General features: G+C 56.0%; 5 protein-coding genes across 5 annotated transcripts; 4 read left to right on the top strand and 1 right to left on the bottom strand.

The window, feature by feature from the left end:
- Positions 1-124: 124 nt before the first annotated feature.
- On the top strand, positions 125-1,567 carry CHGG_04476 (uncharacterized protein; the record flags this gene model as incomplete). The annotated part of the gene is made up of 1 exon (XM_001223689.1): positions 125-1,567. One exon carries the CDS (start codon positions 125-127, stop codon positions 1,565-1,567), a length of 1,443 nt encoding a protein of 480 aa, XP_001223690.1.
- Positions 1,568-3,445: 1,878 nt separating this feature from the next.
- Positions 3,446-13,927, top strand: CHGG_04477 (uncharacterized protein; the record flags this gene model as incomplete). Its single annotated transcript, XM_001223690.1, has 4 exons — positions 3,446-4,267; positions 4,495-4,945; positions 5,011-6,530; positions 6,704-13,927. The coding sequence occupies 4 exons, from the start codon at positions 3,446-3,448 to the stop codon at positions 13,925-13,927; spliced, it is 10,017 nt and encodes a 3,338-aa protein (XP_001223691.1).
- Positions 13,928-15,052: 1,125 nt separating this feature from the next.
- CHGG_04478 (uncharacterized protein) lies at positions 15,053-16,550 on the bottom strand (the record flags this gene model as incomplete). The annotated part of the gene is made up of 4 exons (XM_001223691.1): positions 15,053-15,384; positions 15,476-15,607; positions 15,659-15,725; positions 15,825-16,550. The coding sequence occupies 4 exons, from the start codon at positions 16,548-16,550 to the stop codon at positions 15,053-15,055; spliced, it is 1,257 nt and encodes a 418-aa protein (XP_001223692.1).
- Positions 16,551-19,639: 3,089 nt separating this feature from the next.
- CHGG_04479 (uncharacterized protein) lies at positions 19,640-21,299 on the top strand (the record flags this gene model as incomplete). The annotated part of the gene is made up of 4 exons (XM_001223692.1): positions 19,640-19,670; positions 19,749-20,881; positions 20,949-21,096; positions 21,160-21,299. The coding sequence occupies 4 exons, from the start codon at positions 19,640-19,642 to the stop codon at positions 21,297-21,299; spliced, it is 1,452 nt and encodes a 483-aa protein (XP_001223693.1).
- Positions 21,300-22,842: 1,543 nt separating this feature from the next.
- CHGG_04480 (uncharacterized protein) lies at positions 22,843-24,009 on the top strand (the record flags this gene model as incomplete). The annotated part of the gene is made up of 1 exon (XM_001223693.1): positions 22,843-24,009. One exon carries the CDS (start codon positions 22,843-22,845, stop codon positions 24,007-24,009), a length of 1,167 nt encoding a protein of 388 aa, XP_001223694.1.
- Between the last annotated feature and the right edge of the window lie 448 nt (positions 24,010-24,457).

The following is a 24,457-nucleotide window of genomic DNA, read 5'->3' on the forward strand; positions in this document are numbered from 1 at the left end:
CTTGTCATTTGGAGGAGCTACTTGTCGCTAAGGCAATCTATGAAGAGGCGCTTGTCGGAGCATTTTTCTATTCCCAGCACATTCTACTATCAACTTTTCGTGTCTTCTCCGCCGGCAAATGACGATGGCGACAACGACAGTCAAGCCCAGCGTGCCAGTCGGCGAGGAGGTTATTCACCTCTCTGCTCTGGACCAACAAGCCCAACGGCACTATGCGAAACCATTGCTGTTCTTCGAGCTCGATCACGAGGGGCCAAACGATCCCGTCCTCGAGCACCTCAAAAAAAGCCTGTCCGTCGCCCTGAGCGAGGCACCTGACTTTGCCTCAACCGTTGCACCTCTTCCTGGCTCGACGAGGAAGGAACTTCAGCTTCAATTGAATCCGAAATCTGGGGCGTCATGGAGAGTTTTCGACCATACGGCCGAGGTCAACAAGGGCGCTTGGTCATATGGGTCATTTCAAGAATTGGCGGCCAAGCACTTTTCCCTCTCTGACGTGCCGACCGAACTCCTAGTGGACTCGACACTAGTCGACATTCCTGAGGATGTACAGGAGCTCCCGGCTCTCAGCATCCAGCTAAACCTGATCAAAGGCGGCATTATTCTTGCCATCTGCTGGCATCACACCGTCTCCGACGCACGGGGGTTCAACGTGCTGCTCAACTCATGGGCCCGTCATACGAAAGAGTCAATGTTGCGTGGCGAGCCCGACGACGCCATCATCCCGGCGGAGGAGGCACGCGATCGCTGGCGCCTCGACCACGGAGCCGCCAACGCAACCATCGCCCAGATTCCCGAGTATGTCGTCGATGCCAACGCGCGGTCTCCACGCTCGGCTGCGTCGCTGCATCTCCTGGATCGCGAGGATCCGCTCGGTGCGCCTTTCCAAATAAGCACCTGGTATCTTAGTTCGGAATCTCTCCAAAGCCTGCGCGACTCGCTCGGAGCAGACGGCAATTCGGGCGCCTTTACGCCCGTCGAGGCCGTCAGTGCCCTTTTCTGGAAGCATATCAGCCGGGCGCGTGGGCTCCTCGACCGCAGCGAAGAAGGAGCAACATCCTTGTTCACAACCCGTCTCGAGTTCCGCGCGCGTCTATTACCCCCTCTAAGCGGCGACTACATCGGAAATATCTGCGAGCCAAATGCCCACGCGCGGCTTCCCCTCTCGGAACTCTGCTCGCCCGCGACGGGAACATCGCTGGCCAAGGTGGCGTCCGCCATCCGCGCGGCCACCGAGGCTGTCGACGATGCCGCCGTGCGTACCTACATCGGCTTGATCAACACGCTGCCTGCTGTCACGGACTTGACATGGAATTACAACGGCTTTCCTGGCCCCGACTTTGGCGTCACGGACGTGTCGGGCTTGGACATTTGCCGCACGGACTGGGGTCCGTCGCTGGGCGCCCCGGTCTGTCTTCGCTTGGCCTATCGTGAGGGAGGGCTTTTGTATCTGTTTCCCATTGACCCGCAGGGTGGGTTGGAGGTCCAGGCGCTTTGTGAGCCCGACGCGCTGGAGAAGTTGAAGGCGGATGAAGGACTGGCTAAGTTTGCGACTTTCAGGGGCTAGCTTGATGTTGAGAAGCCGAGATTCCTGGGATAATTCGGTACTACAATTCAAGACGGTTTTGTTTGTTAATATTACGAGAAACCCTTAGCAAGTTGCCTGATGTTATATTCAGTTAGAACCATGTAATGGTGTAGAACTCGGAACGGTACGCCTCCTTGCTCTACTTCAGGTTTCTCCCGGCAATACCTACCTACGAACTTTAAGTTTGTTTTGGTTATCAGTAAGCTTTACAACTGCCATCCATCCCGCCGCACGGTTTAGCCTAATGATCCGTTTGAATTCACCAGTCTCAATTCAATGGCCCTTGTAACTAATCACACCATGTCAGTTTGTTACTCGTCCACATCAACTTCTATCGCAGTCCCAACGTGAACTCAAGCCAGGGATAGGAGGAGCTCGGGCTCTCAGCCAGTGAGTCACGGCTGGGCTCGGTCGAATGCTCGGAAAATTGTTGGGCCAAAATCAGCAAACAAGGGTCAGAAGCTTAACTACCTATCCAGCACAGGTCCAACAACTCATGAAATTCTTTTAGCGGACATAGCGCGGCAAGGTTTCAAACATGGTGACAATCTTGTCCGGGTATAAGCTTTGGCATCCACCGAGAACAAACAAATACCAACCTATCACACCTGGGAAGGACTCCCAATTACCGGCTCGTGCATGATCGATCGCCAGAAAGTGTTGGGGGTGACGGTACGGTGGGTCCATGGCAAGGGAGAACCCCAGCTAGTTAACTAGTGTGCTCTCGCTGTTGGATTTCCGACAGACAGCGTGGGTCTTGGGTGGTCGGATAGATCCCCGGGCGCGGCCCGTTGGTAATTAAACAGCGGATATGCTGTCGTGTGGCCAGTCGAGAGCAGCTCTGCCTGCCACGTGCGTGCCTCTCGAACCCTGGTGTCTGGTTCACACGATGTGTGTTGTGTAGTGTACATGTGTCGTATGTTGACAGCATTGTCGATCGCTGGGGGTACCCCCGATGGATCCCGGCAATCAATCTTGGCGAGCAGCGGGATCTTCCTGGAGTGGGGAGGGCTGAAAAGATGGCCGAACTACCTCGAGACCATGTACCGAGTTCCAGCTAAGCCATGCGTGTCTCTCGTTGAGGCCATCCCACTTACATCCAGGCCGATCCAGACCGCTCCACCGTCTCGACCCAAGCAAGCCCAAGGGAGCGACCGGTGGGCGTTTGCGTTCCGCGATGATCGTTCAGCCCCCCTGACGGCCTGAAGGAAGGCAGTGTACATACTAGCGGGTACAAGAAAGTACATGCTTACCTACAGACTGCACAAAAACCCACCGGGAGATCGCCCGTGCAACCGAGGAATCAGAGCGGGACAGCACATCCCAAGCCTTCACACTTTTCGGACCTTTCTTTTTAGCTGCTGGCGGCTGGCCTGCTGCAGGAAAGGGCGGCAAAGGCGCAGGACCGTGTCTCAGGGGACTGATCTACAACTAATAGACCGCTACAAGCGGGAGGGATCCGGTCCGGGCCAGAATGCTCTGCAATTAGTGGACGAGTGAGCCGCTGCTAGAAAGCGTAGTTCGTGATATGCGGAGCATCAAGCCAGAGGCGGCTTCACCCTCGTCTGCTCTGGTTAATTGCCAGAGGCTCGATGATTGCCGGCTTCGCAACTCCAGTTGCTTCTCGTCGAGTCGTTTGTATCGGCATTTTAAATTCGTGATCCTCCCATGGTTGTGAATATTTGTAACCCTTATTAAGTTATTGCCATCCTCTCGGTTGACATTGTGACGCAGCTCTTGCCCACGCCCACGCAGATACACCTTACACGGACGCACACACACATCACCGAAGGTATTTAGTCGCATCAATCCGAAGATGGGAGCTAATTCATGCCCAGAAACTTCGGAACCATCACCATGGCTCTAGGGAGTCCCAAGCTCGCCGCAGCGGCGCCGGCAGCGACAGCCACAGTTGACAAACAAATCGAGGAGGACATCCACAAATTATGTGCCGAGGTCCTCTCGCGGCCGCTTGCCAGGGTAAAGCTCGGGCGGTCCTTTCTTGCTCATGGCGGAGACTCGCTGCTTGCGATCAAGTTGATGGCGCGCTGCCAAAGTATGGGATATACCATCAACGTCCAAGACTTGCTTCAGGCCACCAGCATCCGGGAATTCTGTCGCTACGTGCAACGTCAAACCCGCGAAGATGACTCGGCGTTACCTTTGTCAAACGGCCACGTGGACCCATCTGTCACAGCCCCATTGGACGTCGCTGATACCGGCGACCACCTGACACCAGCAGACGTGCTAGGACCAGTTGACCGACCGCAAGAGCTAGAGAAGGCTGAAGCTCAGGAGCATACAGGGGGCAAGGGACGCTTGCGTGTGGACGACGAGGTGCCGCCGTTTTCCCTCTGGCAGGAGGCAGAACGTGTTGTGGGGAACGACGGCAAACCCTCTTCAACGACGATGGACGAGCAACTGCGCCTGGTCGCGGAGCAGTGCGGTGTATCTATCGACATGATTGAGGACGTCTACCCTTGTACCCCTTTGCAAGAAATTTTGATGGCTGTCACCGCCACGCAACCGCGGGCGTACGTGAACCGCTGGGTATACCGCATACCGCCTGAGCTCGACACGGCCCGGCTGAAAGAATCCTGGGTGCAAGTCGCCCGCGCGGCGCCTTTGCTGAGGACTCGGCTTGTGCTAGGATCACTCGGCACGGCGCTGCAGGTGGTGGTACGCGAGGACTTAAGGTGGTGCTCCGGTACCGATCTGGGCCAATATCTCGTCCAAGACGACGAGTGTTCCATGAGTTATGGGTCGCCGTTGGTTCGCATTGCCATCGCCGGGTAACCCAAACTCAGAAGATGGGCCAATACGTCGTGTTCACTGCCCATCACAGCGCCTATGACGGTTGGAGCTGGGCGAAACTCTTCGACATGGCCGTTCACACATACCATCAGCCGGATGACTGCATCCCCACCTCTCCGCCATTCCCCAGATTCATCCGATATCTCGGCAACCTTGACGAGGCGGCGGCTGCGTCCTTCTGGCAATCACAGCTCAGCGGCCAATCTCCCGCTCCATTTCCTACCCCGCCGAAACCGTCTTATAACCCCGATCCCAGCCAAATCATGATACACAGTTTGACGGCAACGCCGGCATTTGCCGATATCACCATGTCCAGTTTCTTGCGAGCAGCATGGGCGTTGGCTGTCTCCTCGTGCACCGGGGTTGACGACGTGGTTTTCGCCTGTGTCCTCAGCGGGCGGACTGCTCCCGTCAGAGACGTCTCTGACATGCTGGCGCCGACCATCACGACGGTGCCCGTTCGAATCCGCATTGACAAAGCGCAACCAACCGCTGAGTACTTGGCTGCGGTCCAGCAGCAGGCTGTCTCGATGATGCCCTTCGGTGCGTATTTTGCGCGCAACTCTTTCTCCTGTTAAATAAACTGATTTCTGACATTTCTCCGCCAGAGCACACCGGGCTGCAGAGCATCTACCGTCATACTGGTGCTAGATTGGATTTGGGCCATCTTTTCACCGTGCAGCCCGCCGATGTGTGGACGAGCGTGACGACGACGCCGCCTCTCGGGTTAGAGGTCCATACTGCACCAGACACACGGGCGGATGGCTATGGCCTTTCGATCGAGTGCCTCACGGGCGGGAATGCTGACCCCTCGGTCGTGAAGGTCCACGCTCGGTTCGATGACACGATGGTGTCGAGATCATTTTTAGAACGTCTGCTCGCCCGGTTTGCGCACATCTTGACCCGTCTGACCGATATCCTCCATGAAGATGGGGGGGTAATTGGAGATCTGGTTTCCATTCAGGAAGAGGATGCTCCAGCAGCACCTGTGAGCAGGCTACAAGAACAACTCCAGGCGGTGTTTGCTAAAGTTCTCGGGCTACCGGCGGACGAGGCCCTCATGAATCGATCATTTCTCAGCTTGGGCGGGGATTCCATCAGCGCAATGCAGGTGATATCCGAATGTCGCAATCAACATGGCATTATCCTCACTGTCCGAGACATCCTACAGAGCATGACGGTGGCGCAAATTATCTCGCACGCTTCCTTGGACGCCGACCCCGGTCATTTGCCGGGTGTATCGCTTAATAGGCCGTTGAGGGACGTTCTTGCGCAGCTGAACGCTTCGCGGTCCTTTCTGGAGAGAGCGGAAGGCAAGGCGAGCGATACCTCCACACCAGATCTGGCGCATGAAGGCCTCTTTCAACTATGGGCTTCCATGTCCCAAGTGGGAATCGCGGGTGTGGACGAGGTGGAAGACGTGTACTTCTGCTCTCCTACGCAGCAAAGCATCGTCATGAGCCAGACCAAGGACCACACAACGTACAGAATTCGGCGCATCTGCGAACTCAACCCCCCCGAGGCAAGGGGCCGGGTCGATATAGACAGGCTCTCGCAGTCCTGGCGTGCCGTCGTCAGCCGCCATCAAATCCTGCGAACCATTTTTGTCCAGGTCACCACCGGCGAGGGACATCTGTTCTACCAGGTGGTCCTGAAGCGGTGCAATCCTCAAGTCCGCGTCGTCAACCAAACAGGGCCCAACGACCTCGTCTCTACTCTTTCTCAAGCCGAGCCGGTCCCCTTTATATCCGGTCAACCAAACCATTCCTTGTCCCTTTACACCACCGAATCCGGGGCGGTGTACGCGAAGCTGGAGATTAGCCCTGCGCTCGTGGATGGTGCCTCTCTTGACTTGGTGCTCCGCGATCTTGTCGACGCATACGAGGACACCCTTCCCGAGTCGGCCGCGCCCTCGTTTGGCGCATATGTTGAGTTTTTGCCCCTGAAGCTTGAAGCAGAGTCGTTGGCATACTGGACTCACCAACTCGCCGATGCCCAGCCATGCTACCTCCCACCGTCGGCCACACAGCTCATGAAGCCTACGGCAACCGGCAAGGTAGGGGCAAGCGTCGTGACAGCATATATCGGGGATATCAACATCTTCCACGGCTTTCGTGACGCCCACCGCGTAACCGTGGCCAATATGGTGCAGCTGGCATGGGCGATCGTCCTGGCACGATACACCGGATCTAGCGACGTCGTCTTTGGTTATGTAACCAGTGACAGAGGTGTACCGGTGAGATTCCTCTGATCCCTGACTCTCTATCCCGACAGTGTCGACAGTTACTAATATTCCGCCAGGTCCCTGGTGCTGACGAGATTGTCGGTCCCATGTTGAACATGATGATTTCGCGCATCCGGCTCGGTGACCCGTCGATGACGGTTGCCCACGCCGCACAGCAGGTGCAATGCGGATTCCTCAAAGCATTTGAGAATCACAGAACCTCGTTTAGAAACATTCAGCCCGAGCTTCAACTGCCGGAGAAGGGCCTCTTCAACACAACTGTGTCGTACTTCCGTCAGTCTTCGGAGCATGTCCCGGCCTCCGGCCGCTTGGGTATACGCAATGTTGCTATGGAAGGATCGACAGAGTATGACGCGAGTCTCCAGGTTCAGGCTGGCGATAGCACCATGGAGATCTCTCTTCGCTACTCGACATCCTTTATGGACGAAGAGTCCGCCAGGCTTGTGCTGGAAAACACCCGACACACGCTGCTTTCCATCGCGGGCGGCATCAAGAATAAACTGGACGAGCTGGAGGCTCTGAGCCCCTCCGACTTTGAAAAGATGATTCAATGGAACCCAGATCTTCCACCCGCCACCAACCAGGATTGCCTCCAACAGCGCATTCGCCAGCAATGCCTCGCGCGGTCAGACGCCCAGGCGGTGTGCTCCTGGGACGGCGAGCTGAGCTACGCTGAATTGGACGCGTTGTCGGATCGGCTGGCCCGGCATCTCGATGAGCTTGGAGTCTGTGAGGATACCATGGTCGGTCTTTGTTTCGAAAAGTCCATGTGGACAATCGTCGCCATGTTGGCCGTCATCAAAGCAGGCGGCGTAATAGTGCCTCTCGGGATGAAGTTGCCGCCGCAACGCCTGAGCATGCTTCTGGAAAATACCAAGGCGTCGGTTGTGCTGACCTCGGATCAATGTGCATCCGTAGTTGAGCACGTGGAAGCACCGCACAAGTGTATAGTCGACGCCGCCTTCTTCGAGAAGCTCCCAGAGGCGGCCGGGCCCCCGGCTCGGCCATCGCCAACCTCGGAGCGCCCTGTCCTTGTCATGTACACGTCAGGGTCCACCGGCCTACCCAAGGGCGCCGTTGTCACGCATGGTGGCCTCTGCGCCAGCCTCGACGCCCATGGCGCCACGGTTTGCCTCGATACCAACACTCGGACATTGCAATACGCCGCCTACACCTTTGACGCGAGCATTTTCGACATTCTCGGAACCCTTTGGTTTGGTGGGTGTATTTGTGTCGTGTCTGAAGAGGATAGGATGAACCCCAACGACCTCGCCCGCGTGGTGAGGGACATGGAGGTGAACTTTATGCTTTTAACACCGACCGTGGCCAGCATCCTCGACCCTACGGCCGTTCCCTCGCTACGCACCTTGGCGTTGGGTGGAGAGGCCCTTCGGCCTGCCGTAGTCGAGATGTGGTCAAGCCATGCCTCCATCTTTAATTGTTACGGGCCGACGGAATGCAGCATCATGTGCGCCATCAATGGCCCCGTCACCGACAAGAACCTTTCCAGCAACATAGGCCGCTCTCCGGCGGCTTCCGTGTGGGTAGTTAACCAGGACGACTACAATCGCTTGGTGCCTATCGGCGCCGTCGGAGAGCTGTTGATTGAAGGTCCTCTCTTGGCCCAGGGATATCTCCACGACCCGGAAAGGACGGCAGCCGTCTTCATCACCGATCCCGCCTTCGTTTCCAGGCATGAACTCGCCAAACCCCATAGAAGCACCCCGAGGCGAATGTACCGAACGGGTGATTTGGTCAGGCAAAATCCCGCAGACGGCTCCCTTACCTACGTTGGGCGTGGGGATGGGCAGTTCAAGATTCGTGGCCAGAGGCTTGAGGTGGGCGAGATCGAGTATTGGGCGAAACAATTCTTTGACCAGGCACGAGAGGTAGTGTCCACTCTCATTGCGCCAGCTGTGCGAAACGGAGTCCCCGTCCTGGCAATTGCCCTGGAGATTTCATGTCAGGACACGCCCGATAGCACGTCGCCCTTTCTACCGCTCACCGACGCTCTGCGCTGTTCTCTCTCAGCACTTCAAGACAACCTCGCGCGAGCGCTCCCCTCCTTCATGGTCCCATCAATGTACGTTCCGGTGCGGCGAATGCCGTTGACGACTTCTGGAAAGATCGATCGAGGCCAGCTCAGGAACCTCCTCAACGACCTAGGCGAGGATCAACTTTCCCAGTACGCCTTGATTCACGAATCCCGCTCTTCCGGGAGGCCATTGACCGACTCAGAATCTCGGCTACGAGATCTCTGGGTCTCCGTTCTCAGCACCAACGCAGCTATCGGGCCGGCTTCTGACTTCTTCCGTCTCGGGGGCGACTCGGTTATTGCGATGCGCCTGATAGCCATGGCCGCGAAGGCAACCCCCCCAATCCGCCTCACGATAGCCGATGTGTTTGGAAATCTAGTGCTGGAGAATATGGCCAAAATTGTGGCCGGAAACTCAGCCAGTAACACTGGGCATGTGGATGCGAGTAGTGCAGGCGGGATGGATGTGGCTCCCTTCTCGTTGATGCCAACCTCATCCGCCTCGCAGGACACGTTAGTTCGCCTTTCCATACAGTGCGGCGTCACACCGGACGACATTGAAGACGCCTACCCATGCACCCCCCTCCAGGAAGGGCTACTCGCTCTCACAGCACGGGAACAGTCAGCATACGTCGGTTGCTGGGTCTTCCGTATGGGCGACGACTTGGACGTGGACCGCTTCCGAAGCGCTTGGGAGAAGGTATCCGAGATGGCCATAATGCTTCGTACACGAATCATTGCAGGGGATGGAGCTCAGGCTGGCACACAAGTGGTCATTCGAGAGTCCCTACCGTGGAGCACAGTATCGTCAGATCTAGAGACGTATCTTTCCCAGGACGAGCCGGATTCCATGGGCGTTGGCAGGCCGCTCATGCGCTTTGCCGTCGTGTTGACTCCCCAGTCCGGCCGTTTCTTCGTTTGGAAAGCCCACCATAGCACCTACGATGGTTGGTCGTGCTTTAAGTTGCTCCGGGCCGTCCGGGACGTTTACTCTGGGCAAGAAACAACCGCGTTTGTGCCCTACACGCGTTTCATCAAGTATCTTCGGCGGGAAAACGCTCAATCAGAAGCCGAGGAGTACTGGCGCTCCGAGCTGAAGGGCGACCTCGGCTCTGGCTTCCCCACCGTTCCCCCGAACCATCGATCGCGGTCATCTTCGGCTCTCAGCTTTCGCATAGCTCCAGCCGCCGCAAGAAGCATCTTCACAACCGCTACCCTGCTAAGAGCAGCCTGGGCTCTCGTCCTGTCGCAGGAGACTGGCAGCCGCGATGTTGTCTTCGCAGTCACGCTCTCAGGGCGCATGGCACCAGTGCCGGGAATCCTCGACATGGCAGCTCCGACGCTGGCCACTGCACCTGTTCGAATCAATACTAGCCGTAACCGCTCCGTTGGCGACTATCTTGCTACGGTCCAGCAACAAGCGGTTGACATGATACCATTTGAGCATATCGGGCTGCAGAATATCAACCGGATGCTACCTGGCAAAACACTCGAGCTCAATCATCTCTTCGTCGTTCAGCCCTTCGCCGACCGCGTGGGTCAAGACAGCGCATCGCTTTTACCACAGGGTTTGGAGCCGGTACCGCACAGTTCCATGGCGACGTTTCACGCGTATCCACTGGTGGTAGAGTGCAACACCGGGTCGGAAGCACAGGACGAGAGCCACGATGTTGAGCTGGAGGCCCATTTCGATGAAACTGTGCTTCCCTCTGACAAAGCCAGGACTATCATGGAGCGGTTCAGGCACATCTTCGTCCAGCTTCGAGCCGCCGCCGCTTCTGGTGCCGCCAATAGCCCTCTCGCCCACGTCGACATGTTGGGACCTCAAGACCTCTCACGCATCCGCGGATGGAATCGATGGAGCCCAGAAGCCGAGTCCAAAAGCGACAAGTGCATACATGATCTTGTCCATTTGCAGAGCCTCGCCCAGCCTAACGCCCAAGCCGTCTGCGCGTGGGATGGCCAACTGACATACGCCGAATTGGACAGTCTGTCCCTCAATCTTGCCCACCATCTTGTCGGCCTCGGTGTTTGTCCCGAAGCTCCAGTGCTGATGATGTTTGAAAAGTCATTCTGGGCCGTTGTCGCGCATCTGGCCATTCTCAGGGCCGGAGGCGTTGTCGTACCTGTTGGCCACAATCACCCCGTTCAACGCGTCCAAGGCATTATACAAGCCACCGGAGCCAGAGTCCTCCTCAGCTCCAAAGAATACAAGTTGCACTGCGGACTGGTTCCCCACGTCCTAGCCGTGAATCAACACCTCATGAGTGGGTTGCCCTCCAGGAAGCAGGGACCAGCTTGCGAGGTGATAAACGCAACAAACGCTGCATTCATCATCTTCACCTCTGGGAGCACCGGCGTCCCGAAGGGTGTCGTTCTGGAACACCGCGCGTTGGCGACAAGTCTGAAGACGCACGTGGATTTGTTTGCCGGGCCCACAGCACCTCGGGCTCTCCAGTTTGCCTCGTACACCTTCGACGGTAGCATTGCCGAGACTTTTATACCCCTGATCAGTGGCGGCTGTGTTTGTGTGCCATCAGAAGAGGACCGTGTCAGCAATCTCGCCGCCGCAATGGAGACAATGCGCGTCAGCTTTGCCTGCCTAACTCCGACAGTTGCCGGCTTTCTTCAGCCCGAAACAGTACCCTCCCTTAAGACCTTGCTATTCGTGGGCGAAGCCCTCAAGCGCGAGGTAGTCGCAAGGTGGGTGGGTGGTGGCGTCCAAACTTGGAACGCATATGGACCTTCCGAGTGCAGCATCACCTCCACCTGTAGCCGGCTTTCAGATAAGAATGAGGTGCCAAGTATCGGAACCGCCGTTCCTGGCAGCAACGTGTGGGTTGTCGACCCACTTGAGCACCATTGTCTCGTCCCCGTTGGCGTCCCAGGGGAGCTCCTTCTCGAAGGTCCGTTGCTTGCGCGTGGCTACCTCGGGGATGGGGAGAAAACTGCTGCAGCCTTTATAACCAATCCAGCATGGTTGGAGTGCTTTGACTTCGGGCCAAAATCAGGGCGGCGATTTTACCGGACTGGTGATTTGGTACGGCAAGCCCCTGACGGCTCCCTCATGTATCTCGGCCGCCGGGATATGCAGGTCAAGTTGCACGGGCAGAGGCTGGAGATTGGTGAAATTGAGCATTGGGTCAAGAAAATTCTCGGGGTCCAAGCAGGTGCGGCTGTGGCAGGCCTCTTGACTCGAGAAGGGGAGAACTCAGGCGCAGGCGAACCTGTTCTGTCCGTTGCAGTGGAAATGGACCGCCACGCCGAGTCAGAGGCTGGACTGGAACAGGACCAGAGAGGGGAAAGCCCGTTTTCCCTGCTACCGCTCTCCGATAACAAGCGGGAGCTGCTGGCCCGATTGCGAGATTCCCTCTCAAAAGTCCTGCCTTCTTACATGGTTCCGCGCTTGTACATCCCCGTTGACAAGCTCCCAACGACGGATTCGGGGAAGCTGGACCGACGGGTGGTATGGGCGACAATCCAGCAGTCTCGTCGGTCGTCGCAATACTCAGTAGCCACCGATCACACGAAAGTGGCACCCGATACCGATACTGGGCGACAGCTACAGAAGCTCTGGGCGGCGGCTCTGAGGATACCACCACAGGATATAGGCGCTGGCGATGACTTCTTCTTGTCTGGCGGTGACTCAATCTCAGCAATGCGTGTGGTGGCCAAGGCGCGCGGAGGGACTCGAATGCCTCTAGCGGTAGCCGACATCTTTCAGCATCCTGTTCTGGCCGACCTCGCAAAGGTTATAGATGCGAGGCAGTCGGAGAATGCTCACCAACAGTCGAGTTACCGGCCTTTCTCGACGATAAGAGTCGCAGAGTCGGGTCCACATGTCGCCCAATTCATTCAGCCACTCCTGCTCGATGGTGGTCATGCCGTCGACGCTGCCCCCGTCACCGACTCGCAAGGTCTGTCGGTTGTGATGTCGTTGCGGAACTCGCGTGATTACACCGTCCATATCACGTTTGCCCGCGAGGGACCATGCGAGGTTGAAAAGTGGAGAGCTAGCTGCTGGGAACTCATCAGGCGGCACGAAGCACTAAGAACGGCCTATGTTTTTGTCAAGGAGCAGCTGCTCCAGGTGGTATTGGAAGCGTGGCAGCCCGCAATTGGGCATTTTGAGACTGAGGACGCCACTGTCGACGGCTTCACCAAGGACCTAATCGCACGGGACATGGACCGCCCGCTCTGCCTTGGTCGACCGTTTGTCGAGTTCGCCATCATCACGAGCCCATCACAACATCGCATCCTGTTCCGCATCTGTCACGCAGAATACGACCGCATGTCCATGTCTCATTATCTCGACGACCTGGGTGCGATTCATGCCGGCAAGGCGGATTCAGCCGAATCCTCCAGCTTCATACGTGACTTCGTTTCCACGCTTGGAGGCGAGCCGGAAAAGCTACGACGAAGTCGATCGTACTGGCGCGACTTCCTCCAAGGTGCATTGATGCCGCGCATCGCGCCGCCACAGGTGCTTCGTCCGTCGGAGCTCATACACCACGGCATGCGTAACGTCTCACTGCCGAGCCCAAGTTCGCGGTCCGGAGAGCAGACCACGGCCGCGACACTCATGAGAGCCGCCTGGGGCCTCACGCTCTCGCGGTACACGGGCCTAGCCGACGTAACCTTTGGCGATGTCGTCTCAGGCCGTAGCGCAGGCGAGCCGAAGGCGGTTCACGCGACCGGCTGCTGTGCCAATATCGTGGCCGCTCGCATTGTTGTCCGCGCCGACGCCTCGGTCCGCGACCTGCTCGACGCTGCGCAAGCGCAGCACGTCGCGCGGCGTCCGCATGAGACGGTCGGTTTCCGCGAGCTCCTAGGAAATCGCGGCAAGATGGCGCCCGAAGATCCCCACTTCACCACGCGCATCAATCATATCGACCATCAGTCGCAGTGGGATATGCGCGTTGGCGACGACATCTACCAGACGACTATCGACATTGCCAACGGTGTACAAGACGTGACGGACTTGTACCTTATGTCGTACTCGCACCCCGATCATATTCAAGTAGCCTTTATGTATCGCGACGGGGCAATCTCGGCGGAAACGGCGGACCAAATCCTCTCCTGTCTGTGCGCGGCCTCGGAGTTACTCGCGGCGCCATCCTCCCAGACGATGCGGCTGGGCGAGCTCGAACTCGGCCCGTGCAGCAACAGCTGGCCGGTTGCCGGTAATGGAAGCGTGGCGCTTGGGATTGGACAGCCAAATGAGGAGGCAGACTGCGGGACGTAAAGCTGATTCGGATTCGAAGAGCAGGATTTGTGGAATTTCGAGGAGCGCAGGTGTGTGCCGTAGAACTTGATTGTGGCCAACGGTTTGTCAACTGGAATGTCTGGATCGCTCAGGAAAACGGCGGCAAATGGGATCATCGAACTGAGGATTGCGGTCAGTTTGGATGGCTCGATGGGATTTTGTGGCATGCAACGAAAATAGTATTTTTAATTACCAATTGTTCGCTAGGAGATGGCAAGGTAGAAAGGGAGGTTTGACACCCCATTTCAACGAGATGGCCATTGCCATTCTGTTCTGCAAACCATCATTCAGCGTGACCCTCATCCTTCAGCGCGGGCTTTTCTTTTCCCAAGATATCATTCGACTGTCTGGGACAAAGGCAGAGCTCAGGAACCAGATATAGCTCGTCGAGTAAGTCAAACTGGTTCGGTGATTGTCGGGGAAGATTGTTCCATATAAATATTTTGAAGATCAACCGTGTCTATCTCGAAATGGACCGGCCATACGAAATTGAAAAAGGAGGGCTTGGATCAAATGAGCAGCTGCCTGGAGTTTGGCTTGTTGGGGGGGAAGGCGTGTTGATGGTTCCTTCCTAGCTTTATTAGGTATCAAATCAAAGTTTTTGGACTTGTTCTTCCCCAAGTTGCAACCCGACAGTTCCAAGTGGGGCCCCAGCCCTCTTCACTCTCGAAACTAAGGTAGTTAGGTACGATGGTGACAACGGTCGATATCGTACTAAAGGCTAACTTAGGCTTTACTGGCGGACAACTGCATGGATGGCCCAGCATAATAAACCAAACCACCAGGATTCCGAATCACGCTTCGTTTTCTCCTCAGAAGGCAGTTTCTGGTCTTGCTATTACTCAAATTATGCAATTTGTGTCCTCATAACTACCAGTTTTAGACTCGTTCAACTAAGAAAGAGACTTCCATGAGCAAATACTACCACTCTACCTATTAATCAAATAGGTATCCTTGGCTCCTTGAAGCGGCCATACACCTCAACACTACACACGCCACCATGTTGCGAGGCGATCCCAAGGAACGAAAGTCTGCTGTGTACATGACACGGTTGCACCTCTTCACCTAGTCTCCCATAAGGCCGAGATGCATTATCCCATGCGGTCATGCAGGAATAGCCCCAGCCAGACGAAGCTCCGGCTTCTTCAGTAAATCACACCGATCTTCAGCTAAAATTCGATGCGTGGTGATCCGGTCGGGATAGCTCCGCAAGAACATGTTAGTGAAGTGTGTCCCGTAGTGGATACCCTCGACGTCATTCACGACCGGTTGTCCTATACCACCGCCGACTTCCTCCAGAGGCTTGATGACAGCCTGAAAGTTGGGCTCGTGGAAGTAAGCGATCGAAAAGCGCTCTCGTGTGTTGAGGCCGACCTTGTGCGGCGTCGCCTTGAGGTAATCGTGTGTAAGATATTGCATCATGTCGCCTAAGGTTCCTATATCAGCGGCAATAACCCTTGTATTTCAAAACACTCAATACTAAAAGACGCGACGTGGGAGTCGTAGGAGTGCCTGGAGTTGACTCACCGAGAATGACGGTATGTACGCCCTCAACGGGAGGGACGTACACCCAGTTTTCATCATCTTCATTCAAACCAGCCGCGCTCTTTTCCCAGTTGGCAAACTTTTCGTCTTGATTGGGGCGGCGGATGAAGAGGCCTGGTATCATGTCGGCTTCACACTCAGTCAGCAAGGTCAGAGTCTACTTACCTCCAATCTCATCTTGTGCCGCGATCACAAGCAGACCGTAATCTGTATGGGAGCCGATGCCTCTGCCCTTCCTTCCTTTACCGTTAGTTGCGGTCCTCGCAGGAAACCTAAGCAGCATCTGTCAGTTAACGCCACACCTCCCCTCGAAAGATACCAAGCAACTTACCGAAGTACCCGCATATGATGCCAACCATTCCCTCGTATATCCCGTCAACGCCCCCTCTCGCACACCCAGCCCCAACTCAGCCAAGCTCAGCAACTTCTCCCCCTCCTCACCCATCCTCCCCTCAAAAGCAGTCATCACCTCCTTCATCCCACCCGCGGGCCACGGACAAGGCCCATGACAAGGCCAACCCGCCCTCACCCGCGGGTCTTCAACCCCAAGATCCTTGGTAACCGTAAAAACCTCAGAATAATCCGCCACCCCGTCCGTGATCTCCTCCCCCGAGGCAATGTATCCGGCGTAGCTCCGGTCGTCGACGCACACCGTCTTCTCGCGGTGTGGCCGGCGGAAGAAGGCGCGGCTCGCGGCCTGGGCGTCGACCCAGAGCTGGCGCTGGCCGCGGTCCATGGCAATCTGGATGATGCCGTCGCGGCGCCAGGCGTCGACCAGCGCTTTGCCGAGGGCGGCGTCGCTGCGGGAGGACGGTGTGACGCGCGACGGGAGGGTGAAGATTGGGAGGTTGGCGACCGAGGCGTTGAAGCCGGGGGGCATGGAGTTGCTGGGGTTGGGAATGGTGCTGGGAGGTAGAGGTGGGGAGGCAGGGGTTGTGTTGGAGTTGATATTGGCCGGCTTTGCGTGAATGGCAGCTTGTGCCGTGGTGGTCAAGTTGGAGATGCATTTCGTGATACTCCGGTGCAGAGGCGGAATACCGCGGCGGAGAATACCCATGGCTGACTCTTAAGAAGGAACTGATAAGAAGGTCTTTGAAGGGGTCTGGATGGAGGAGTTGGGTTGAGGGTGTTTTACGGTAAATAGCTGGATGATTTTCACGGGGTTTTCAAGTCCAGTTTAAGATTGGCTTCGATCCGGGTTTGTAAGGCACCGGGCAGGCAGGGAACACCTGGTGCCTTCCATCCCTGGTCATTTTCTAAGTAGATTCCCGCGCCTTCCCGTTTGTCTCAAACGGCGCTCGGCTGCCGGTGTTACGTAAAATATAAAATAATACTGCCAGGCTGACTTTTGGTCTGTTCAAAGTTTGTGTAGGCAACTTGCCGTTTCTAGGTTACCTAGGCTAGTATCTCCACTTCCTTGGGAATCGGGATCGTGAGGTTTTTGCAGAGGTAGTCTTTCGTGTACACGAAATCCTATCATCTTGTCGTCGAGATATGTCTCTGTTTGCTACGTAGGTATCAATCTAAGTAGTAGGTACCTGTTGAATAATACGGATTTTCGTCATAAAATGCACCCCTTCTGACTATGTAATGGTTCAAGTTTGCAAATACGTCGTGAGCTCCGGAACGACAATAAACGGATTGCAGCAGCATCTGAGGTTCCACTCTGTCCCCCGCCCCTTTCAGCCAGATGTTCGCACATTCATATGTCAGGGCGTTTACATACAGGTACATGGATAAGTGCGCAGCTATGCCCTGTAACAACCCTGAACTCACGTCGCGAACAGGGTTGGTCAGCGTTTTCTTCATTGTGGTTGGTCCAGTACTGATGGCAAATACCTAGACACGGAGCAGCTACCCGATACACTGCCAGATCGTGCGTCTTAACGGACGTTGGCGAAAGTACATACATACAAAGACCCAAAAAAGATTGTGACGGGCCGAGGTTGTCAGGTAGGCCCTCAAACAGAAGCGGTGGGCTGCCGACACAAGAGCCATTTTGCTCGTGAAGCCCGAGTAATGGATGCCTCAGGGGTCATGGAAATTGTTGGGATGGAACCTTGAAGCAGCTTCCAATCAGAGTTATTAAACACGCCCCTTGTAGTGTTTGCTTGGGCGAAAAGAATATGCGGTTCCGAGGTTGTACAAGTAAATAAGACGGTGACCCAAATCACCAAGGAAGCATCCCAATGTCATCAATTCCAATGCCAACCTTTTCCAGCCCTTGGTCCGCCGTGGCTTTTAGTACCTGCCTATTCTCCGATCCTCCCGCTCTCAGGGGTTTGTAGTTGTATAATACACGTATTAACTATTCGACAAAGACATCCAAAAGCAAAATAATGCTCACTGCCGTTTTCAGCCGCCAACCATTTATTTTGTGCATTAAACAAGATTCTGGGGCTGGACCCGGTTCCGAGAGCCCCGGCGTGAGATTGTCCCGTTCCATGACGGATGCGATGATGAGTGCCACTTCGAATCACTTTGTGTCGAAATGGTCGAGGTGCTGCTAATTGTGCCTATAAATCCCGCTTGGTGAGGGATTCCTGCAGTGCTTGTTGTGAACAATGAAGTCGGATTTGACATTATCGTCGAGGTAGGGAAGGCCGTCGATATTGGCTGTTCCGAATTTGTCCTGGTGGTTTTGGTGTCCTGGCTGATGGGGACGGCCTGTATCGTTTTTGTGACGATGACCGTCTCAATGACGCGTTCGGTTCTGGGGGGCGATGTGACATATACGGTGCGAAACCATGTTTTCTGGGGGAGTGTCTTTACGACAGTGACCGTTACCGGGTTTCCGGGACCCCAACCCGGGCCGGAACCGGCGCCGGACCCACCCGAATCCCCGGGGCCCCCGGACCCACCCAAACCCGGGCCTCCAATGGGGACGACCGAGTAGGTTGCCCTTGGCGCAAGCTCTTGGAGTGCTTTGAGTCGATACTCATCAGCCGGTAAAGACATGCAAGATGGAATGAGTAGAGCAACGGCTGAGCACAACGAAATTGCTTGGTTGAGATGCATCTTTCCCACCCCGTTTCTGCAGCGCAAGTGCCCGATGTAACAGTGGAAAGCCAGAGCTCTTGTTATGTACGAATAGCAAGGATGTGATCGGCGGATAATGGATGGCAGGGACGTAGAAATGCCAGAAAATGATCACCACAGGCATTAAATCTCACAAGATCTGTTAATTAAGATGGCTGGCTACGGGGCCTTACCAGATGGGCATGGCTTAGGTTATCCCGAGATCTGTGGTGTGCGGGACGGACGGCCCGAAGGGGTTCAAAATTCAGGTGGTTGAGGTCGACCGGCACTTGCCGAACTTCCCCAGCCCCCCAAGCCCGGAGGTTAATCCTTGGCTGGGTCTCGAACCTCCTTACTTGCAATTGAGCTCCGAGATCCCTTTAAGAAGATCCACCATTCTTTTCCGTGTTTTCGCCCCTGGTGCATCGAATACCCCCGAAAAGATCCATATTCCGACTGGTCGGGAGAGAATTGGATCCATTGCACACTGACGGGAATCAGTTGTGGCATGCGGGGCAGGAACCTGGTGCAAGTGCTGCAAACCCCGCCAGGCCCCACATGATGTCGCGTTCCCAGAAAGATTTCTGATGACGGCAAGGCGCCTGGATGGGTTTACTTTTTGATCTGGTCTCTGAGATTCGATGTACTCGTAATCGGACATGGTATGTACGATGTGAAGCTTGCCCAATGTTTCAATCATCCCGTCGTAATGATCAAAAAGCCTGAGTGGCAGCTAAGGCAGACCAACCAACGTCAGTGTCACAGTGTCCAGTGCCTCGTCTGCCCAGACTTTCGGGCGCTGAGCCACACTATGACAGCACTGCCCGGCTGCCTCACAGTCACCACCATCCGCCAGTGGTCAGATGGAAGTGCGATTGGATCATCGATTCGCAAGCCACAGCCCCAGTGGCTAGTCCTTCCGAGAGAAGCCTACCTATTTATCACCCGTCTACCCACTTTGGGCACGCGGATGCTGGGAACTTGGTTACCATAATCATTGAAGATTTCGTGCACTGAAGCTGCCCCTCCCCCGCCTTTGCCGGGGCGAAGTCGCGAAAACAACCACCCGAGAGCTTCCCCAGAGCGGCCGAGCGACTATCTTTCGTGCGTGCAGCACATTTCCCCGCGATGTCTTATTCCGGGTATCCGCCTTACGGTCGTGAGTATTGAATACTACATACAAACTACGTCACGGGTGCTCGGGCGCATCGGTCTTGACATTGGCTAACCAAAACAGAGCCGCCTCCCCAACAACAAGGGGGGTACTACCAGCAGCCACCACCTCACCAACCATACGGCGCGCCTCCACCTCCGGCCCAGGGCCAATACTATCAGCAGTCTCCTCAGCCTCCCCAGGGCTACGGACAACCGCCCCCTTCTCAACCATACGGTGCGCCATCTCCCCAACCGTATGGAGCCCCGCCTCCTCCTCAACCCTACGGCGCCGCACCTCCACCGGGCCAATACTACCCGCCGCCACAGCAAGGGGGCTACGGCGCGCCGCCGCCGCCGCCACAGCAACCATATGGCGCGCCGCCGCCGCCGCCACAGCAACCATATGGCGCGCCGCAAGGGCACGGGCAACCCCCTCCCCAGCAACCATACGGCCAACCGCCCTATGGCCAGCCGCCTTATGGCCAGCCCCCGCCTCAGCAATATCAGCCGTACGGACAACAATATCCGCCGACACCTCCATCCGCCGGCTATGGCCCGCCCCAGATCATTGCTTGGAATGGCGACGAGGATGCACGCGGCCTAAGATCAGCCATGAAAGGCTTCGGCACGGACGAGAAGGCGTTGATCCGGATACTGGCGACCAAGGACCCCTTACAAGCCAACACCATGCGTGACGCCTACGCGCGCCTACACCGACGCGATCTTATAGCTGACATCAAGAGCGAAACAAGCAGCTGGTTTGAAGCTGGGCTGGTCGCTCTCGCCCGCGGCCCGCTCTTGAACGATGTCCACCTGCTTCGCGAGGCCATGTCCGGACCTGGGACCAAGGAGAAGGCGCTCAATGACGTTCTTCTGAGTCGGTCCAATGCCGACATCAATGCCATCAAGGGCGAGTACCACCGCGTCTTCCATCGCCGACTCGAGGACGACGTGCGGGGCGATCTGAGCATGAAGACGGAGAGGCATTTCATGATTGTGCTGCAGGCCCAGCGGGCCGAGGACTCAGCACCCATTGTGAAAGCCGAGATTGACCGCGATGTTAACGATCTGTACAACGCGACGGAGGCCAAAATGGGTACCGACGAGATGAAGGTTTGCAGCATCCTGACAACGAGGAACGACAACCAGATCCGTGCCATTGCGTACGAGTATCAGCAGAAGTTTGCGCGAAACTTGGAGGATGTCATTCGAAAGGTGAGTTATGCGCGCAACGGGAGTCACACTCACGCACGGTAGGATTCCCGGTTAACTAGGCCAACAGGAATTCTCGGGACATATGGAGGACGCTCTCCTGTTCCAGCTGCGCAGCGGCGCCGACAAGTACATGCACCAGGCAACGCTCCTCGAGGATGCGATGGCTGGGGCCGGCACCAAGGATTATCTCCTGGTCAGCCGTATTGTTCGTTTCCGTATGTTCACCACCCCTCTTCTTCTCGTCGATAGAGTTGCTGACTTCTTCTTCTTCTTCTTAGACTGGGACCGGAACCACATGGCCAACGTACGCGGAGCGTATGAGAAGCGATACCATCGCAACCTGGCCAGCAGGATTAAGGGAGAGACGAGCGGCGATTATGAGCGGCTGATGCTTGCATGCATCGGGGAGCGCGTCTAGGCTGGGAGAGGATTGGTGTTTTGTTAGCGGATCCCGCTTTATGTTATACCCTCTGGCCGCTTGCTCGCCAGGGATCGAGCAGGCATCTCACTGTAATGATACCAGCAACCTTTTGTCTTACCCCCACGGACTAATGGCAAGCCGGCCAGGCTCGCGTAGCATCCCTTTAAAAAGTTGACACTCTTGGATCGTGTGGGCCCGTTCAGTTATGAGATTGTACATATTTTGTTGCATTTACCCGTTTCATGGCTGCGGTAGTTCGAGAATGATTACGCATTCCCGACCGGCGATCCCGTATGTGCCGGCCGGATACATTTACGGTGAGGTTCTCATCCGAGTTGGTATTTTATCTTTCTTGCTTTTTTCCCTTTGCGGTTCTTCATGCAGCGTGGATATCACTTGTCGCCCTGAGGCATTTACGTAAAGGAAGAACAAGTGCTGCCGTGATTGTGAAATGCATCAACCGAGCCAACCGCATAAACCACCAGCCAACGACAAGCAATATCCGTATCGTCCCCGCTTCAAGTCGTGCTTTTCACAGTGCGGTGGCGTCACAGGCAAACAATCCTGCATCCAATTAAGCTAACTGGCAAGCTCCTGTGTAACCTGGCTCAAGTCCCGTTGTGATACTAAGCGTATTAGCACACACGAGTCTCAACTTCAGACATGATCTGCTGCAGACATTACGGACATAGCACAGATCTTATGGCATGGTTGTTTCAGCAGCCGAGACAACCGCGTACTAGGGTATCGTAGCTTCTTATTTGTCCTCTAAGATCAAATACCAGCATTCCCCAAAGCTCAGATTGGATTGGTTTGGTTCGTGGAGGCGGGGGACGAAGAAGAGGCGAAGTTTCAGACTTCAAAACGCGATGCGAAAGATACAGGCCCAGGTTTACTGGTCCAAAGGAGCTGAGTGCTGATGCTCGTTACCGAGTGTAAGTGCGAAAATGGAAAGTGGACCCTGGAAAAAAAGTCTGGTTTGTGGAGCACGGGCACCATCGAGCTCACGAAAAGTATTCGTTAGCAAATATATATCTCGGAAGTTGGCTGGATTGGATGGCAGGGTTTAATTAACATGTTAATTTTTTATTAAACAAGCAGGTGCCCCCATTTAACCGAAAAAGCTTGCAAGGACAAAAGATAATAGTGACGCTACCTAACTTACCTACCTTTTTCTCCGTGCCTCTTACAGTCCGGGGCCCGAACCCTTTCGCGCCGCAATTCCGGGAGTCTCCTCGATCCAAGGCCTTGATTATCTCATACCTACACTCCGCCGTCATCTTGGATTGCAGGTTGTTTGCTCGGCTTCCTGCTTGTTCAACGGCCCTTGGGTCCTCGGGTACCACTGCCGTTGCTAGGATACTCGGGCTTGCTCCCTTGCTCGGGTTCGGGGCCACAAAAGCCAAGAGGGGCAAAGGTAAGACTCGAGCTGTCTCGTCTCGGTGGTGAAGAAGACGGAACTCACATCGGCCTGGAAACCGCGGCGGGAGAGTTGTGCGTTACAAGCCAGCAGGCAACACGGGCCAAAACCGCTGTTGCCATGGATGGAACGGCACAAACCGGGCCAAAGGAGCAAGCAGCTCCCACGGCAACATCACCGGCCTCGATTCCCCAGCAACAAGCGTCAGATGCGCCAGCTGTCGCGGTCGCGGTCGCGGTATTAGAGATGGCGCAGGCAGCAGCATCGCCGATAACTACAGAGAACCAAGACACGGCAATCAACACGAATGTGAATGGCGTTGTGGGAACTGACATCCAATCAACGAACCCCGGGACGGCGCGGGCGACAAGCCCGCCTTTGCACCATCAGACAACCGCGGATGCGGCCTCGAACCGGCAACCGCCCACCCCGGCGATGTCAGGCCCAGATTCGTCGACGACCAGGCAAGACCAGCCTGGGAACGAAAAGCCGTTACGATGGAAAGACCCGATGACGGTTCAGGCGAACGGACCTACGCAGTCGGCAAATTTGGAATCCCCTGGAAATGGAGCTGCCGAGTCCCCACAACAGCAGGGCCAGCAACAGCACCCAGGGCCCTCGCAGCAGCCTCAATACCACCAGCACCCGCACCCGCACCCTTACGCTCAACCACAGCACCATCTCCAACCACAACCAGCGCCAGCCTTGACACCAATTTCCCCGTCCACGCCCGCGACGCTCCCGCCGCCGCCTCCGGCCGCTCATGCGCACCACGGACCTCTGCAACCCCCGTCGCAGCCGCAGCCACAGCAATCGCAGCCGCAACCGCATCACCAACAACTGCGTCCGCGCGCGCCTCCACCCCAATATTCGTCGCCAACCTCCCATGCCCGCCCGCATCCGCTGCCGCCGCCGCCGCACTTGCAACACCCGGCCCCACAGACGCCGCACGCACAAATTCCTCAGCAGTACCCACATCAACACCATCAACATCAACATCACCAACATCATCATCCACACCCGCCATCATCATCTGCCCCTGCAACACCCTTAACTTCACTACCACCCCTACAGCATCCGCACGCGACGCAATTCCATTCTTATCGTCAGCCCCAACCCCAACCCCAACCCCAGTCTCAGCCCGTCCTGAAATCGCAAGCGGCCCATCATAGCGCGTTTGTCTCAAGACCGATCATCATGGACCCGCCTGGCACGCGGAAGCAAGACCAGCAGCGTGTCGGCGCCATGGGCTTCCCCTCGCCCACCCAGGACCTATGCCCGACCTAATCAAGCCAAAGTTTGTCGACGAATTTGCAACCCCCGGCCCCCATGAACTTTGCTATTCAACAAAGCATCCCCGAGGCCGTCCCGCCGTGTTGTCCAGGGACATCAACTTGGGAAAAATGCCTGCTCGGCTCCCGAGTTTCATCAAGCTTTCGTTGTAAGTCCGTTGTTTTAATTGCCATTAGGTTGTTGACTCTTTTCCTCTTCCCATTTTTCTCTTTGTGTTTGTGAGCCTTGAAGTCCATACATGTATGTTATTTTCAAGCTCCTTCCAAAAACCGCAAAAACCCCAACAAACCTTGTTCCCCTCAACACCCACAAACACTAACCCCTATGGCCCACTCAACCACCACTCAACAGTCGTGATCTCGTTTCACATATTCTGTCCCCTCCCCCGCTCGGGACCATGTCACCAACATGCGAAAATTTGTCGCCGTATTTCCCTCCCGGG

The sequence above is a fragment of the Chaetomium globosum genome, genomic scaffold (genome assembly GCF_000143365.1).
Source record: "Chaetomium globosum CBS 148.51 scaffold_4 genomic scaffold, whole genome shotgun sequence".
Classification (NCBI taxonomy): domain Eukaryota; kingdom Fungi; phylum Ascomycota; class Sordariomycetes; order Sordariales; family Chaetomiaceae; genus Chaetomium; species Chaetomium globosum.